This window comes from Mirounga angustirostris, unplaced genomic scaffold, assembly GCF_029215605.1.
Source record: "Mirounga angustirostris isolate CCGP_5_RB_7025 unplaced genomic scaffold, mMirAng1.0.hap1 SCAF_2, whole genome shotgun sequence".
In the NCBI taxonomy this organism is placed as follows: domain Eukaryota; kingdom Metazoa; phylum Chordata; class Mammalia; order Carnivora; family Phocidae; genus Mirounga; species Mirounga angustirostris.
This window is the reverse complement of record NW_026991710.1, coordinates 126,464,734-126,479,715: the sequence shown is the minus strand read 5'-3', so window position 1 is coordinate 126,479,715 and position 14,982 is coordinate 126,464,734. Positions and strand designations below refer to the sequence as shown.

Here is a 14,982-nt window from a genome sequence, read left to right as displayed (position 1 = left end):
ATGAATATTTTAAGAGATTATTTTAATTAAATTCCTGCACATCTAAACAGAGTAATATTTTATTATCACATACATAACCATGTAACTGAGATATTCATTAAAGTTAACACTTTCTGGACCAAGAATTCATGGTATGATTTACTGACCTTGTGCAAAAAGGCACAAATTAGGAAGAAAAATGAAGGGGGACAGACTTTGATTAATATAGGTAATGCTATACCATATTTATAATAGCCTTTTCCCTATTCTGGTTTATAAATGCAGCCACAGAGAAAGGTGCCCTGCTGAGGCTGAAATGAGGCTGAAATCAGAGCACATGCCACTAGAGTGTGGGGAAACTGATCACACTGTCAGCAATTCATTTTAAAATGATGTATTTAGTGCTCATTTCACCTTCCAAGAAAAAGGAAAAGGAGTTCCTTAGACTGGAAGGTGATATTGTTATTTTCAAGGACATACCTAAGTTAAAGATTGCAGAAAAGGGGGTGTGAGGTGGAGGGAGAATTAAGAGGAAGGGGAGGGAAAAAAAAAGGCAGAGCAAACAAGGAGAGCTTTATGCAGAAATTCAGTGCTACCACGCTGTTTGATAATTGCTAACATATGTGGCTTCTCTGTTTCATTGTAGTCGTCCTCGTGAGTTCTGGCGCCTTGACTACTGGGAAGATGACTTGCGGCGCCGGCGACGATTTGTGCGTAACCCTCTAGGATCGACACATCCTGAAGCGACACTAAAAACAGCCGTGGAACATGGTCAGTGTATAAACCACTCCTTGCCAGTAGCAGTAGGTACAGTACTTGGTAATGAAGAGCGTAACTTCATTATTATAAGGCACTGTAAAATGGTCCATACCACATTTCATAGGTACTCACCCCAGAAAGAGAAGTTAAATATTTTATAGTTAGTGTAGCGTTCTATTAAATTATGGTGTCAAGTGTATTTACTTATTATGTTACACATGCAAAACTTAACATAGACCCTTTGTTTCAGAGTAGGAGGATAAAATATTTCTCCTTTTAAGTGACACATTCAGCTTTGAGTAAGTTAATCGGGACGCCTGCCTTAAATCCATGAATATCAGAAAGACAGCATTTACAAACCAAATAGGTTTCTAGGTTCTGTTGTGTGTATATGGTTTTCCCTCAACTATGGAATTTTAGCATGATATTATGAAGTGGGAGAGATGGTAATAAATGTCCAAGTGCCTAGATACTTTCTGAGCCTTGATTTGTAGATGGTTGTGATAGATGGCTCCTGGAGAAAGAAGATAGACATTATTTTCATATGTTGCTGTTTTGCATCATTTTGTTATCAGAGCTTAACCAAACATTTTTCCCTTTTTTGATATAATGCATATCACTATGATTCAGATTAGACAGAAGCCTGATGAACAAATTGGAGAAAATTTGGATTTAATAATATACTCTCTTTGATCATAGCATTTCACTTAATATTTTATAACTTGTGAAAGCCAATTAAGATACATTGATTAAGGAGGGGAAAGCTCCTCTCTACATTAAATTAATTTTGATTTTATAAAATATAAATTGGTTATTTTTTAATAAGATAAAGAGTTTTAATTCCCTTTTTTCAAGGTATTGGTTTAACGTGCAGCAGTTTATGGTTAAATGATAGTATGGAGTATACAAAATAAATGTAAATTACATTCAATAAGGATATTAAGAATTTAGATTAAAAGTCTGTGATTTTAGGTTTGGCCTCAGTCAGGCAGCTTAACCTCTTGCACTCAGCCTTAAAGAGCCATTTCTGGAGGAAAATGTCCACAATATGTCATCAGATATAACACCAAATGTGACATCAGTCCTTTAAAATAAATGATCATACAGAGAATAGTCAATAACAAAGTGATCTAAAAGCAATAATAGTCTGAGGGCCCTACATCTTCAACTACAGAAGGTGGGGAAAGAGAAATAAGATGTAGAATTAATTAGGCCACTTTCGCTTTTAGGGTTCATGTGCTTTTTATGTGGTGCTATAGATTTCAGAGTTATATTTATTTTTTCCTTTTCTTTCCTTTTTTTTTTCTTTTGGCTAGTGACTCTTACAATGAAAAAAATCAGCTTAATTTTGCAGTTTTATACTTTTCAAACAGACGTTACCATGTACACTTAAAATTTAATAAATATCTTTGTCTTCTTAACTGTCATTTAACATTGAGTTGTGAAGCCTGAAGTCTGTCAGTGACAATAAATATGTTTTTATGAAAAATTTTCCTTTTATACCTGGAGAGGGTACTTGTTTTTTAAAATTATACATAGGCAATCTGTTAATCCTTAATTTTGAAAGAAATATCAGTAACTGAATTTAAAATTTATGGTATGGATCTAATACAGAGCTTATTAAAATCCATCTTTATCAAAAATAGTACATGTAGCTATTTGGGGGAATAGCAGAATTTTTCATAATGAATAAATTTGGATTTTAGTGTTATTGAACTTTATCTTTTAAAATAATATTATGTCAACTTTTTTAATGCTAAAAAGCTGGCTAAAAAATATTTATTAGCAATGCTTACTGTCATTTAAGACTTTTTTAATCCTGTATGGAAGCAGATTTCACTCAAATTACTCTTAAATAGTAATTGAAAGGTTAATATAATATTAATTTGTTAAATTGAGAGAAGTAAAATAAAGCATTTAATGTAATTCCATCTTATTTGGCAATATTCTATATGAATCTTAAAATGATTAATATTTAAAATACTCTGAAAGATTAAAAACAAATTTAAATCTGAAATGTATTTTTTTAAAAACAAATGTGTGTAGGAGATGCTTCAGTGGTCTGCCAATTAAGGAGATATGTCATATTAAATATAACATTTTTTGATAAAAGATACATATATATACTTTGTATATATTTTTTATTTTAAATAATGAATATTAGACAGTTTTAAAACTCAGCATATAGATTGTACAATGGTAGTGTTTCCTGTCAGCCTGATTAATGCTAAGTTCATTTATTAGCCAAGAACTTAATTCTTTAGTGTTTTATTAAAGTATCTTACAGTTGATGTTCAATTTTAATTTTGTGTTAATTATGAAATTCTTGTTCTTTAGCCTTAACTTAATAACAATAAGGAAGCTAATGAAAATAAACATTAAAAATCAAGTTAGCAAAATAAAGCAGTGAATGTAATCAAGAAGCAATTGAAATTACAGAATTTAGCATGGATAAATGCTATGCTTCAGGGTTGAATTTGAATATTTAAAATAGATATTACTAAGGGTATTGTGTCAGTTTTATACTGTTTTAGGACTTCTCACTTTTATTTATAATGGATTTAACTAAGGACTCACATTGTTTAATGCAGAATCTTAAAACATCATGAACTATATTATTGTTATCAAAGGGAAACATCTAAATAGAAATGCCGTTGGAGATTAGTTATGTATTGTAGTAGTAAGAGCCATCTTTTTTATAGATTGATTTGATTTGAAGGAAAGCCTCTGGTGTAAAGGTGGCAGAGTAAATACCTGAAGAGTGATGTTCTCTGTTCTGGCGATCAATACTAGCCCCATGACTCTACTTCTGGCTACCTTCTAGTTAAAAACAAATTTTTTAATTCTGACAATTTAATTGCCCTTCCCAAGTTCACATTAACTTGCTTGGGGAAAAGGGCCTTAGGTAATTTTTCAAAGAGAGACCCTCCAAAGTGGTTATTTATAAAAGTCATTTTGTAATGGGAGATTTCTTTAACTTTGCAGAAACTGAGTCATATTTTTAAATTAAAATTAATACTTCCTCTTATTATCAAATATTCTTTATGGAAATTAGCAGCAAGCAGAGGTGGGTATTTGATTCTTGAGGGCATTTTCTTGCATTTTATGGTTTAAAATTTATTAGAAATTAGTTGTAATGATTTGTAACATTCTCCTAATGCACAGGGCCCAGTTTGTCAGTTATTTATTATCAGAGCATTTTAGATTTGGAAAGAACCAAAAGCTAAAGTCTATTCTAACTTTATTCTTTATAAATAAGGAAACTGAGGAAACAAAAAGCCACATAATTCTTGGTACATACAGGACTAAAGCCTAGGTTAACTGATGACTAATCAGATTTTCTTATTGTAGTGTTATACTGTCTTCTAAAATTCATTGTTAAATCTAATGGGAACTTTACATTTAAATTAAAGCCATGTAAAAAATGTTTTAAATGGTGGAAAGATTGGTTTTAATTCAAATAATAAAACAATTCAGCAGTAGAATCCTATTGAATTCAAGATATTTTCATTTTGTAGAGAATGTGCATGCTAATGGAAATATATGAGAAGAATTTAACATAGTTTAAGAAGTATCTTGTAATTGTATGGAATGATACAAGTAACTCATCTGGTTTTCTTGGGATGACAGATCATATAAAGATCCTAAATCATGCCATTCTTTCATAACTTCAATAATGCCAGATACTGTGGCTTCCTTTTTAGGATCAACATATATTAGGTTCTATAAAACTCATTAGGAGATGAACTTGGCTTGTTTTCTTAATCTCCTAATCATCTTTTGTAGTTTCACCAATATTTCTAGAGTAAATTGCCTTGGAACCCTTTGGAAATTGCATAAACTATACAGTTTGGGACAGTAGTTGTGTATAAGATATTCTTTAAGTATCTTGTTCAGAATAAGCAGTTATGGTTATAGGCATTTCACATCACATTAAGTGGATACCCATACTCATTTTATTTACATTTGAGGTCATTTTGTTATTCCAGTAGTAATTTTTTTAAAGTGGTTAATTCTCAATGTATAAACTTCTTTTACTGCAATATGGACTATTGTTGATTCCATTTCACTCGTACAGTGGACTTTTAAAAGGGAGTTTTATGTCATAGGTGGAACCGTTTTCTGTGTTCTTTTTCTGTTTTAATTTTATTTAGCTAGCTTGTGTTGCACAGGTAAATCAACTCATGCCTAGAGCTAGCTCTAAAGAACTTGAACTTTACATCTTGAGGACCAGTTTTTCTCTGAGCCCTCTCATTACTCTTAGCTTCAGTGAATCAAAAGTCATGTTTCAGAGAAAGCATTTTTGACAGATTTCTCTGGTTTTATGTAACAATTGCAGTTTAGTTATCAAGTTAGGGTAAATATTAAACCAGAATAAAATGTAAGACTATATGAAGGCAACCTGTTAATAGGGATATGAAAATTTTAAATAGTTATCATGTTTGGTAATAATTTTATTACAGCAAAGATCTGAGTCAGCTTTGAAATGGAACCAGAAGTGTGTTCTGACTTCATCCAATTAAACTTTTATGCTAGTGTAGAATATACTCACAAAAAATATCAAAACAGTTGATACTTGTTTTAATGATTGATTGAGTAGAAGGCAAACAGAAGTTAAAAATATACTTTCCCCAGCACATATAAACATGATAATTATCTTTTATTTTATGCTTGGGATAGTTATGTTCTAATTTTGAAACAAAAAAAAAAAAGTTCTTTAGCAGAGAGCTATTAGACCACTGAGAATTGAACACCAGCGCATGTGGTGTGTGTTAGAGTACTGTTGGTAATTTTACTGCTGCTAACTTAAAATCCTCAAGGGGGAGTTAATTACAGGAAAACCATTCTAAATATCAGTAAGCTGCATATTTTCCATGACAAGAGGTTTTTCAGTTGAGGTTGAACAATTCCAGAATCAGAGCTTGTAAAAACAAGTAAATAAATAAATTAAAGTGGGTGTTTGTATGCATACATTAGACTTATAGTACTTCAAAATTTTTTCATAAAATTTTATTTAATTCAAAAGTTAATTGTGTTTTAATATGTGTCGGCATGATGAGAACATATTAAAATTTTTTAAGTTACAGTTGGATGGGATAACAAATTATATTTTGTGGTCATTTAGAATGAATGAATGAATTTATTGAGCTATGTTAAACCACTGCATGTTGCTACTTGGCTACTCTCATTTTTTGTAAATGTTTGCAGATTACAGGGTTTTTTTCCTTTCTTTCCTCCCCTGCCCGCCACCCCCCAAGCTTAGTGTAGTGTACTTCAGGACATGTATGGTAATAATCAGAGATAGTAACGAGCAAGGTATTGAATTTGGTTGTTTCTGATATGTTTGTCATATGCTCATCAAATTTAGGTTTGGAAATGAATATTTTTGTATCTTAACTTGTATATTATAATTTTGACTTAACCTTTTAAATGCAGTATGAGAAACAGAAGAATTATTAAACTAATCCATAAATTTTATATATACATATAGATAGATAGATATAGATATAGATACTGATATTTGTGTAGTGGTTAAGATACTGGTACCATAATACTTGGATTTCAATCCTGACTCTACTTCTCACTAGCTGTGTTGCCTTGGGCAAGTTATGTAACCTCTCTGAGCCTGTTTACCCATCTGGAAAGGAGAAATTAGCAGAGGGCTTAAGAGAATTAAATGAGTTAAATAAGTAAAGTGTTTTGAACACTCCCCGGCACATGTTATTTAATATTAGCATTATTATTATTTCTACTTTAAAGAAGGAACTGTACAACTGTACATTGATTTTGTACTAAAATCTGATTAGCAATTGTTAATTTATTATGATTTGCTTTATAAGAAAGTATAGAAGATGGTGGTTTCTCTTGTATATCTCAGTGACCAATATATTTTTAGTAACACTGATAGTAAATTGGGGAAGATCCTGCTTGGTCTCAGGTCAGTGTTTATGATTTCAGAGTAAGGTAAACAATGATATAATACCTTAATGCTATTTTCCTAAAAATTAGGATTTTTATTTTCCTAAAAATTTTATTTTCCTAAAAATTAGGCATTTTAATTAGGTACTTTAAATTTTTTCAAAATATTTATTGAGACCTCCGTATGTGTGCAGCATACTATGCTTGTTATTTGTGGGTATGAAGGAAAATAAAATTTGATTTACCCATAGAGGATATTCAAAGCTAAATATAGAGAGCTTCTTTCCATGACATTCTTATTTAATATAAAGCCACTATTTTCTTTTAAAGTAGTGCCATTAGTGTTGTACATAAATGGTATACATTGTGAACTCACAATAAATAAGATAAAAATAAACATTTACCTTTACTATTATCCATAACCATACCTATTAAAATCAAAGAAGCTTTGATTTGTCAAAACGTTCGGTAACATACAATGTAGTTTAACTATTTAGAAAAAAACTATATAGATAAATATTAGTCATATTACTTGCAGACATTATCCTTTCTGGGTTTGGGGCCTTAATGCCTGGGCAGAAATTGCAGTGAAGCAAAAAGCCTAGCTAGCCATCTCATCTGATTTCCATTTCAATAGCCACTGCCTGGGTGGATCAGGTGCTTTGCCTCCTGGATTTCCCTAGCTGGCAACCCGGGAATATCAGTAGTGAAGCAAAGATTCTAAACTTTCCCTTACATGACACTGGGAATTTTTAAAAATCACAACCCAAAATTTAGTATCTGCTTTTATGTATTCCTGAAGGAGAAAGCTGCTCAAAGCAGTGGGAGTTACCCTGGGGAGGGATATGGGGTTTTGAAGTCAGAATTTTGAGTTTCAGTGTTTTCTTCTTTCAACTGCACCTCTGTTTCTCTTTCTGGTTCAATTGTTGGCTGTAGGTGCTCCACAGAGCATCATTCCCTAGGTTTGGCGTACCCTCTTCCTCTTTTCTCTCCTTTTTGGCTGCCTTGTCACAGGGTCTGAGAGTCTGGTGCTGCGGCTCTCCACAGGCTGCTCCAGTTCAGGGCCTGTAAGACTCTGCCCAGATGCCTCTCCTCCTGGGCTTTCTGTTATGTTTGCCCCCGGGGTGTCTTAGCCTTTTAGTTTAAACACATGGAGGAGGTAGCGTTTGAGCCTCCACTTAGTTTCCACAGTGTCTTACTCCTCTTGGATATTTATATAAAGGCTGGAGTGGGGGTCCGGGTGGGTGAGATGTGGGCAAGGGCAATATGAAGGCAAGAGGGAGGATTGGAGTAAAGAAGAGAATGCAGCTTCTGAGAGCTGCTATAGCTTTCTTGATGTCAGCTTTGGCTTCAGGATTGGGTTTACATCCTCATTGGCTGTGAATCTCTCTTAGCTCTGACCCTTCTTATTCTGGATTCTCCTCCACAACCACTCCCTGACCATTTCATAATGTTTTGTGAGTATAATCATTATTTGCAGGGATGATCAGCCTTTCTTATTTTTCAGTATCAAGTAAGTATTGTTTCCAAAACTGGATTCTGATTTTTTCTGCTAATTTCCCAAAAACGTGCTGCCTTTGAACCCTCTCTTGCCCTAACTGTAAGTAAATAAATGTTTTGGTGAGTGGTGCAAGGGTCAGATTTAATGGGATTAGGGTGCTTGTTCAAGGTAACATTAGACTAGGCTTGGAGAATCACGTTTGTCAAAATGAACATGTGTGCCATCCCAATCACTTTCCCACTGTGGATGACTCTATGTAAAAATGATTGACCATCTTTGGCCACCTATCCTTACCTCACTTCTCTGCCCCTCTGCCAAAGTACTCTTTCCCAGAGCTGATGGACAGCTTTGTTTCCTTTTCATTTCAGCTGCAGATGAAGATATCCTCACTAAAGGAAAACAGTCCATCAAGAGTCAGGCTTTAGGAAATCAGAACTCAGAAAACGAGATCCTCCTGGAAGGCGACGACGATACTCTGTCATCCGTGGATGAGAAAGATTTAGAGAATCTCGCTGGTAAATTCAGTGGTTGTGTGGATATTTCAGCTAGCTCCAGGCCAATAACCATCTAATTACTTACTTTTTCATCGGTGACCACTAGGACTACCAAGTTTACACCCACAATTACTTTAAATAAAGATTGTTTTTGTTCTTCCAAACATTTTCCTCCTAATCTTCAACGCGGTTTCCCCTTTATTTTTCCATTCTTTTCAGTTTCTTTACCCTTCTTATCTTTTTCATTTATGAATAATTTTCACTGTAAAAGAAAAAAGTTTTAAAGCAGCAACAACAAAATTCCTTCACCCATGGGAGTTACCTAATCTCTATAAAATGAGAGCTATAAGTAAAATCTTGCCGATTGTTTTGTAAATAAAGCTTGGAGGCAGATGAGCTATTTGCTTTGATATACAGGTCTTAGTGAACATGCTGCATATACATTTAACTCTCTCAAAAAATCCATTCCAAGAATGCTATGGCTTTTCACAGGATCCACATATTTTACCTGATGGAGGAATTTTGATTGCACTCTGCAGATTTTCAGTTTTACTTCCCTTATGGGAAAAGTTCTCTTGTTTAGCCTGAAAATTTAGTCATTCATTAAATGGCTTTTTTTCTTTAATGCCTGTGGCTCTCTCTCTCCAGGAGGAAAGTCTGAAAGATTCCACAATTTCCGTAGGTGAAAATTGTATAGTCTTCTTTTTTGATAATTTTAATTTAAGAGAAAAGGCATCAGGAATTTTTCATTTAGTGATATGTCTGCAACCTGTGCTACCATGCAGTGAATTAGAATGAAAAGCAAAAATAGATGATGGTATCTTCTCTGATGACCCATAAACCTCTCTAGAAAGTAAAAATAAAATTAATTAGAGCACACTGTTAAGGGATTTGGACTGGGCGTAGAGAGTAGGTGGACACTGGTATTCTCTAGCCTTTTCCTTCACATCTATTTACCCATTTCCTCCTCCTTTATTTTGCTTCTGTTCTTGCTACTAGTAATACATTCATACAGTAATAGAGGTGAAAGGGGAGTTTAATTATATAATCTTGACAATGGCAATAGGATTAAGAAGTAATCCACACTAATAAAGTGGTGTGGGTTAGAAATGAAGTGGAAATTGTCAGGGGTCTTCTGTAGGACCTAGGCTGCCCTAGCTCCTGCAGCTGTCTGCTTACCCTGTAATTGAATGTCTGAGAGTGATTGAAAAAATGTTATTTCTTCTCAGGATTACATGCTAATGTACAGAGGGCAAAGGAGACAGCAAAAGAACACATAGCTGCTTATTTCATCCATTTATAGAGATGAGCTTTGGGAAATCATGGCTGTTCTGCAGCTATCTGCTGCCCATCTGCAAACACAATGTATTTGTACATTGGGAATAGAGGGCAAAACCTGCTCTGATCTCCGCAGAGCATCCCTTCTATTGTCCTACTGGCACACATTAAGATTGATGTGAGATTAAGGACCAGCACCTTCTAACAATTGATGGAAATGTCGATTCATCTGAATTTTGAAACACTTACTCACCCATTGATTACCTGAATAGGTGTACCATGTTTATAGGCACTATATTAATTCAGAACTATAAGTGCCAATTTTCTGTTGCTGTTTTCTTCACCTATAGGATTTGTACAGTGAGGAATTGATGGGATTTCAAATTCTTACTTTCTCTCTCTACCTAAGTATATATATGTATGTAATATAATTATTACTTTTAGTCCTTTATTTTAGGTTTAGCTCTAATATACTTTATGCTCTTCTATCTGTAGTGAATCTATTGTTTTCAGTAGCAGGCTGATTTGTCTTTTTGATAAGCCCTGTGGAGATTTGATTATTCCAATAAAAATTCATTCACTTGGAAACCCACCCTCCAGCTGTTTACTCCCAGAGTCCCTGAACTACACTAATATTAGATTTGGAAGCATTGAACAATATTTAACAGTGGAAAGGCAGGCTTAGAAAAGGAGTATTTTTTACCAGTCTTTCATGGGGTAAAGTTGTTATGAAGAGGTTTTGTGTCAACCTGGCACAAAATCTTTATCAGAGAATATGGTATAACGTTTCTCACTTCACTAATAAGCTAGTGATCTTTGTTGTAATCGTGTTTCAGCCAAACTAAGCTAACCTCTGGCCTTAGAAACCTATTGAGTCTTCCTTGCTTCTGGTTGTTGTTCCATGTTGTTGGATAGCCTGAGGCTTGTTTTCTAAATGGAATGTGGAAGGACTTATTTAGGCAGAGCCACCTTCTTACCAGGAGATTAGACCAAAGCTTTGCAGACTCCCTGTAAAATAATTGCATCCTAGTTTATTGTTATCATTAACCACCTACTATAAATTTCTTAGTATGAGAATCCTAGTAACTGCATTTTCAGAGGAAGATTTGGGGTAGACAGAATTTGTAAGTGTAGACAATTTGGCAGACAATTTGGTACTAGAGAGAATTTAAAAATAAAATTTCCACTTGAATCTATTAGATTTTTTTGAAAAATGTCAGTCCAACATGTGTGGCTTGTCTTTTGCTTTTGGCAGGTCCTGTTAGCCTGAGCACACCGGCTCAGCTTGTGGCCCCCTCTGTTGTAGTAAAGGGCACTCTTTCTGTCACCTCCTCCGAACTCTATTTTGAGGTGGATGAAGAGGACTCTAACTTCAAGAAAATCGACCCCAAGGTGAGAAGATGAGGAGTGGGTTTCACTTTTAAACATTTTTTTCTTACGATGGGACGGTGGGCTGCTGTTGGGTAGGATTGGCATTGGTAAAATCTGACAGACTTAGTTTGAATTTCTTGCTGAATTGCTTCTGCCTACATGCAAGGCAACTATCTTCTTTAGCTTATGATTCCCTTACCAGCTAGTTAGATTATTGAAGTTCATTTAGATTCAAAAACAATTTCCACTTAATTGCGTTTATCATTAGCTCATTCTGGGGTTGGGGGAAAACCACAGGGAATATCGTCCATAAATATATTTTGCCACAAAAGGTCCAGGGTGAATTAAGCTACAAAATTCAGTGAGGTTGAGAGTGGAATTATTTTGTTTAGCCTTTATATTTTCTGGATATAATACCAATATATCACTCTCCTTGCTTTGTCCTCATGACTTACTATTCTGTTGCGCACGCAAGCATGTCTTGTGTGTGTGAGATACCTCTGTTTCCCATTACCTACAGTCGATTTTACAAGGCACTGCATAATTTCCTATTCTTAAATGAAAATGTAATTTCCCCTTTAAAATGTATTTCTGATTACTTTTCAGACCTTGGCAACTCTGTTTTACTAAGAAACATTTGTGGCACAGCCATAAAGCCAAAGCTAGGTTTATTTCATGAAAGTGAATTTGTTCTGATAGGAAACAGTCTCTTTTAAAAGGAGCAAAATAAGCAACCTGTAGAAGAGAAGTGGCTTAAAAAATGGAATTATTTATCTTAGAGTCTGATAGCTTGTGTGAACACACATATTTTGAGTTTATTGGTAGGAAGTTCTTTGGTACTGTAATCATGTGAATTATTAAATTTTAGTGATTTAGAAGTATTTCAAAGTAATCATTGATAAAAATGTTATAATTTTATTTAAAACTTTGCAAACAAATCGTCTCTTGTCTTACATGTGTTTCTAGCATTTTGTTTCAGAATTGCTGCCTTTATAAAGATAAGATTTGATAGACTGTATAAAAGGAAGGCTATGTTGGAAGCAACTGTTTTGAGCTTGATAATTCAGCCAATTCAATGTAGAGAAAACTTTAATTGTGAAATTACATCAACTAGAAAAATTTCCTACTTTGTTACATGGCTCTACTATCTGAAATTGTATTTTAGTTTCTTTAGGAAATAAAGGTAACCAAAATTACTTAAACTCTAATTTATGGTACTTTGTATGTTTGAGAGGCTGAAATTTAATTCAGAATATTCTGTTATGCTTTTGGACATATGTGGCATAGAATCTAAAATGGGATGTAATTTAAAGGTGTCTAATTGTTCTCAAGATTAGGATCTCTGCCAGTCTTTGCAGTGAGGCTCTTTAAAGTTATTTACTCCTTTTGAGAGAAGTTAGAACTTTTATTTCTTTCTAATTTTATTCTGTGCAACATCATTAATTTTTCCTGTATTGCTTGTGCAATACAAAGATCTTTTAGCCTAATCACTCATTTGTCTTGTACCCCTGTAACCTGCCTAATGTTATAGAAATCAGAGTTTTGCTAATTTATATTCTTAAAATTTCTCAGCCAATTATTGAAAGAAATTTTTATTTTGTGTAGACGTTGGTGCTTTTAGGTGTTTTATAGATGAGGACACTTGTGTTGTGGCAGTGTTTTTATTTTTTTGTTGGTGATACCTGCGTTAAATAAGGTAGGAAAAAAATACTGAATTTGGGGAATTTTTGTTCTTCTTGTCAGGACTTAAAAACTTCTTCCTGGGATAGTTGGAGAGAGATAGTCTCTAATGCTGTAAATACTTGTGTGCATAAGAAGAAAAAAGGTCATTTTAAGATGTCATTTTTATCTTTTAAACTAAACACTGTGCCCTTAAATCATTTCTTTGTAAATGTGAGCACCTACTACTTGCTTTGAAAATGTTCCTAAAAAAAATCAGAACATTTTCCCCGGGGAATAGTTCATTTTTGTTATTAAAAAATCAGTATTTTTGTCTGAACCACTTAGTATTACAGTGAGTTTGTTTTACATCTACAGGAAGAGAGATCAGAAAAAGATACAGTGTAGGTTGAAAGAGTAAAGATTATTTCAGAACTGATAAGATCAAAGTTTATATTTCTAAAACAAAACTATTTTTACTAGGGAATTCTTACCAGGGAATCTGAGAACTTAAGCCTCTTTTGTCAAGTGAACTAGGCACCAGAGCCCTGAGTACCTTCCTTGTTTCTCATCCATCTATTCTGTCCTGTGGATCATCCCTCCATACACTCCCTCCCCCGTGCAAAGTTCTTCCTCAGATCTTTAAAATTCCTTTTTAGAACATTTTTGTCTACACCTCTCATTCATGGATTTTTCAGTAAATTAAAAACTAGACTAATTCAAAGAATAAATTTTAAATGTTAAAGGGTAATATCTGACATACTTTCTGTACCTGTGCCTCCTTATTAGCATATCTAATGGAGTATATTGAAGAAAACAAAAAGAAGACAAACCAAACCAGTTCCTTTGGGATGCCTTCAGTTTTACTAATTATTTTATTTTTAATTAGTTATTTCCTTGTATTAAAAAAAAAACCTTTGTTAATTTAGATGAAGTGTTAAAATGAGTACATTGGATTGTTACCTTAGGAAAGCAGAAGGAGTAATGTACTTTTCCTGTATGTAAATTCTTGAAACAGTAATTTTTCTTTGGTCATAAAAATAGTATTAAAACCTTTTTTCAATTGCCTATAAGCACCTTCTGAATAATTCTGGGAATTTGACAAATAATGATCATAGTTATGGCATTTACCTTAAAACCTTAAAAAACTGAGGTAGTTTCTAAATCTGGATTGTTCACATCACTGTTTCCTGGGGAAAAGGAGTATTGCTATAACCATTTTATTCTTTTTCGGTATGGCTGATTTAATTGTTAAGTTTTTATTATTTAAAGCTCGAAGAGGACAAATAATTGAAAGCAAAGTATCAACTGATCATGTTAACTATTGAGAAAAGATCCATGAATATTGCCTTTGTTTTTCAGACTCAGAATGGATTTTTTAAAATTATGATGTAAGAAAGCAAATCTCTTAATTTTTAATGTGAAGTAATTTTTTTCTATTTTAAACATTAGGACCAAAATCTTTTCTTCCATACAAAAATCTGTTTTTTTTTTCAAGTGTGAAGAAAGATACTACTTTAAACCTCAAAATTTACAGAACAAACATTATAGTTGGGTAAAATCAATATTTTCAAGATCCAAGGATGGGGGGAGGGGACTTGTATGGTTAAACCTACAAAAAAGGGCTGTATTTGTAAATTTTGCAAATTAGACTTCCTTTGAAAGCTTCTTGCATTTAGTTCCTGAAGTTCACATCTTTACATTGTAAATTATAAATTGTGATCTCACCTGCCTTCATTTAAGAACAATCCACAGTCAATTACAACGTAAAGTAATATTTTTATTACTGTTTTCAACAAGACTGCTTAGGGTGAGGGTAGAGGTGCAAGAAAGGGAGGGGCACAATCTGACATTGGCACTGAGATACATTTAACATCAGCAAAACTTTTTTTAAAAGAGAAATTTTACATATAATTAAATACTTTTTCTCACTTGGTGACAACATTCAGGCAACCCAAAACGAAATGAGAGGGAGAGGGAGAGGGAAAGAAAGAAGATGAGAGAGGGGAGAAAGGAGAAAGG

General features: G+C 33.6%; 1 protein-coding gene across 6 annotated transcripts in view; it reads left to right on the top strand.

Moving 5' to 3' along the window:
• The window catches only part of LRBA (LPS responsive beige-like anchor protein), an 841,444-nt gene that overhangs the window by 532,252 nt on the left and 294,210 nt on the right, over positions 1–14,982 (top strand). For all 6 annotated transcript variants that reach the window (XM_064585149.1, XM_064585150.1, XM_064585152.1 and 3 more), the window contains 3 exons: positions 626–750; positions 8,527–8,673; positions 11,186–11,322. In XM_064585149.1, the coding sequence (XP_064441219.1) occupies positions 626–750; positions 8,527–8,673; positions 11,186–11,322 (409 nt within the window). The remainder of the gene's footprint in view (positions 1–625; positions 751–8,526; positions 8,674–11,185; positions 11,323–14,982) is intronic.